The 3008-nt window shown below is 49.7% G+C and overlaps 1 protein-coding gene across 1 annotated transcript; it reads right to left on the bottom strand.

The window, feature by feature from the left end:
- Window positions 1-230: 230 nt before the first annotated feature.
- On the bottom strand, window positions 231-2802 carry CTHT_0003540 (uncharacterized protein; the record flags this gene model as incomplete). The annotated part of the gene is made up of 2 exons (XM_006690837.1): window positions 231-2112; window positions 2273-2802. 2 exons carry the CDS (start codon window positions 2800-2802, stop codon window positions 231-233), a joined length of 2412 nt encoding a protein of 803 aa, XP_006690900.1.
- Between the last annotated feature and the right edge of the window lie 206 nt (window positions 2803-3008).

Raw genomic sequence — 3008 nt, 5'->3', positions numbered from 1 at the left:
ATGCATTCTAGCCTCCTATCCTCCTCCTTACGTCACCCTTCCCTATCTCTGGAAATAGAACTCTTCCAACAGCGATCTTCGACCTTGCTGCATGTTATGCATGTAAGATGTGATGAAATACACTTCTTCTTCATCTCAATTTGGTAGATGAAAGAAGTTTTATTTTCGGCCGGGTTCTATGATAAAAAGCCACGTCATCTACGGGAACCTTTCCATCATGCCCCATCTCGTTATTTAACTGTGTGGACTTCAGTGGCGACGGCATTGCACAGCGCAACCCGGATGCCGGCTCCAATGAGAACGTTGATCCATAAACGCTGGGCATCGCTGAGCCGATCGTTGGCGCTCTTTACTTCCGCAAACATGACTTCTCCCGTCTTAGGGCTGCCATCGGTTGCTGGCCTCCACAGGATGAGATCCGGAACGCCACTAACACGACTCCTGTACTCCTGTGCAATGACTTTACACACAGCGGCAAGCGCTTCGCCGTCGAAACAACTCACCAGTTCAACTAGATCGTCAATATCGAAGTCCCAATTTAATCCAATGACACAGGTGCGACGTTTGTACTCCCGTGAATGGACTTCGCGAACTATTCGAGGACCTTCCCCATTGGAGATTTCAACCAGTCGGTGGTTGATCTGGCTTGCGCGAGTCGTATAGAAGGTGTCCGTAAAGAGATCAAGCGGACATGTCTGGCAGGCGGTTTGGAAAACGTTTGGGACATAGACAAACATGATGTCGAAGAACAGGTACGCGAACAGAGTTCGCAAAATACCACCCTCACTGTGATATCCTTTCCAACCTTTGCTGCGGTAGTGTGATAAGCACATTTCCTCAACCCTGACATGTAATGGGTTGCCGTTCTTATCTGGCGCTCCAAGCTCATCAAGCCACATCGTTTTTCCAGAGGTACGAATTGGTTTGTCTTTGATGTCAGGCTCTCTGCGAACGAGTTGGATTCCGTAAACTACATGGATTTCGGGCTCATGAAGTCTGACATGACCAAAATCATGTTGTAGACGGCGGGGAATGCGTAGCTTCTTCTCAAGCTTTAGCAACCGCTTCTGTAGGTCATAATGGTAGATCAGATGACAGTCACGATCCTCGAGGGCAGTCTCGCAAGTAGTAACGGCGATCCGCTGCCAATGCTTTTTGCGTACTTCAGGGTCTGGTGATACTGGATCAGGGTCTGTCTCCCACATATACCGTTCCTCTAAGAGCGCTTTCCGCTGATACCAGGCCCCGCGACGGGCCAGGTGAAACAACCGCTGATTAAGGAGTTCAGTTAGGAGTTGATGCTCTTCCCAGTATTTGTGCAGACGACCCAAGGCGTGAGCAGCCTTATGCGCAATCCGGGTATAAGCATGACCGGGACTGAATCGCCGTAGATAACCGCCCTCGCCAAACTCATAAACATGGTTTTCACGGTAATTCTCCTCTCGAATCAACTCTCGCCAGCGTGAGGCGATACTCTCGAAGATGTAAATAACCTTTCGAAATCCCTCTTCCCCTGATCCACGCGATTCAAGAGCCTGGTCAACCTCGAAGTCTTTCCTCATCGACAACTCAAAATCCAGGAGATGACGTCGAGAGGGGAAGATATTGGTTGACCGGCACACAATATACTCGGGATAGTTTCGCTTCGCCATTTTGGCTAGGAGGATTGTCGTGAGAGACTTTTCGGTCCATTCTGTAGACCGGAAGAAGACTAGATGGACGCGCTCGAAGAGCTTGAAAACAGGCGCTGATAGCCGGATCAAAGGGCCAGTTATAGAGAGAATTTTCTGCAGGAAGTGGGCGTTGCGGTTGCGATGGTCCATCATTGTGACCCCATCAGAGCTTGAATCGTTAGCACCGAATTGCTTGATTCCAAGAGCCAGAAGTCCTGTTTGCTGAGCGCTGGCACGACAGAAGGCTTTCAGGAGGTCCCCTTTGTTCTTGCCTTGCACTCTGGCTTCTTTAGCGAGAATTTTCAACTCATCCATGCTCAGAAGGGCAGCAGCTTCTTCGACGGTTTGAATATAGGAGTCAGAGTCATCGGCGAAAGTAAACGAATCGCCTAGTGACCACTCCTGCAACTCTATTTCTGAGTCGATATCGGGCTGTAGGCTGAGCCCGGCAAGGGGGAATGCTCGTCGTTCCAAAAGGGTAGAGATAGCAAGACTCATGTCAGATATATCATTGTGGTAACTAAGACGATTGATCCGATGCCATGATGCCGTCTTACGTAAGAACAGACGGACGTACCTAAATGTGTCAGAAGGCTTACAGAAGGACTGGAAGGGAAACCAACATATATTGGGCTTCATAACCAATTGAGCGCCACTGCTCAAAGACATGCTTCTCTTTGTCGTCGAAGAGATGCGACTCCTCGTTGAGGACGGTGTCCAATGCAAGGTTGAATGCATCCACATAGATCGAACTCCTTCCCTTTGTCCACCGATTGCCATCGTGTTTTGACGGAACTTCGTCATCTTGGGCGGCTTGAGACACCCGAAGCATTTCGTACTCGTCATTGGTATCTGTGCCAGTCGCAACTGTCGGCAGAGAGCTTTCGAATGCGGTTGCCACTGTCACCGGTGGCTCATCGATGACCTCTTCTGCTGAGGCATAGACACCCAGAACTGTTGGTTCATCGTCCCAAGAGTCCGAGGTTGGAGACACGTTGAGACTCTCGTTGGCCCCTTCGTCATCTCGTTGATCATTCCCAAGACGGGGCTTTTTTGAAGCTCGATGTTCTGCAGGGTCCGATTGCCCCGCCTCATGATGGGGCTTGTTTCGGCGAATGTAGCGATCCATTTCAGGAGCAGCAGGAAAAAGAGATTGTAGATAATAGAAGAACAGCCACGAGAGCCACAAGTCTAGCTTGTGGTTACCATCCTGGACGCAGATTGATAGAGAAAGGTGGGCAAGACAGAAGACACAAAAGAGGAGGAAATTCGTATAGGGAGATGCGATTCGGGTAGTGTTTGCCAAGTGAGCGTAAACGTGATGGGTGTTCTGCA

Source organism: Thermochaetoides thermophila (genome assembly GCF_000221225.1).
Source record: "Thermochaetoides thermophila DSM 1495 unplaced genomic scaffold scf7180000011806, whole genome shotgun sequence".
In the NCBI taxonomy this organism is placed as follows: domain Eukaryota; kingdom Fungi; phylum Ascomycota; class Sordariomycetes; order Sordariales; family Chaetomiaceae; genus Thermochaetoides; species Thermochaetoides thermophila.
The sequence above is the reverse complement of the archived record's forward strand: the minus strand, read 5'-3'. Positions and strand labels throughout refer to the sequence as shown.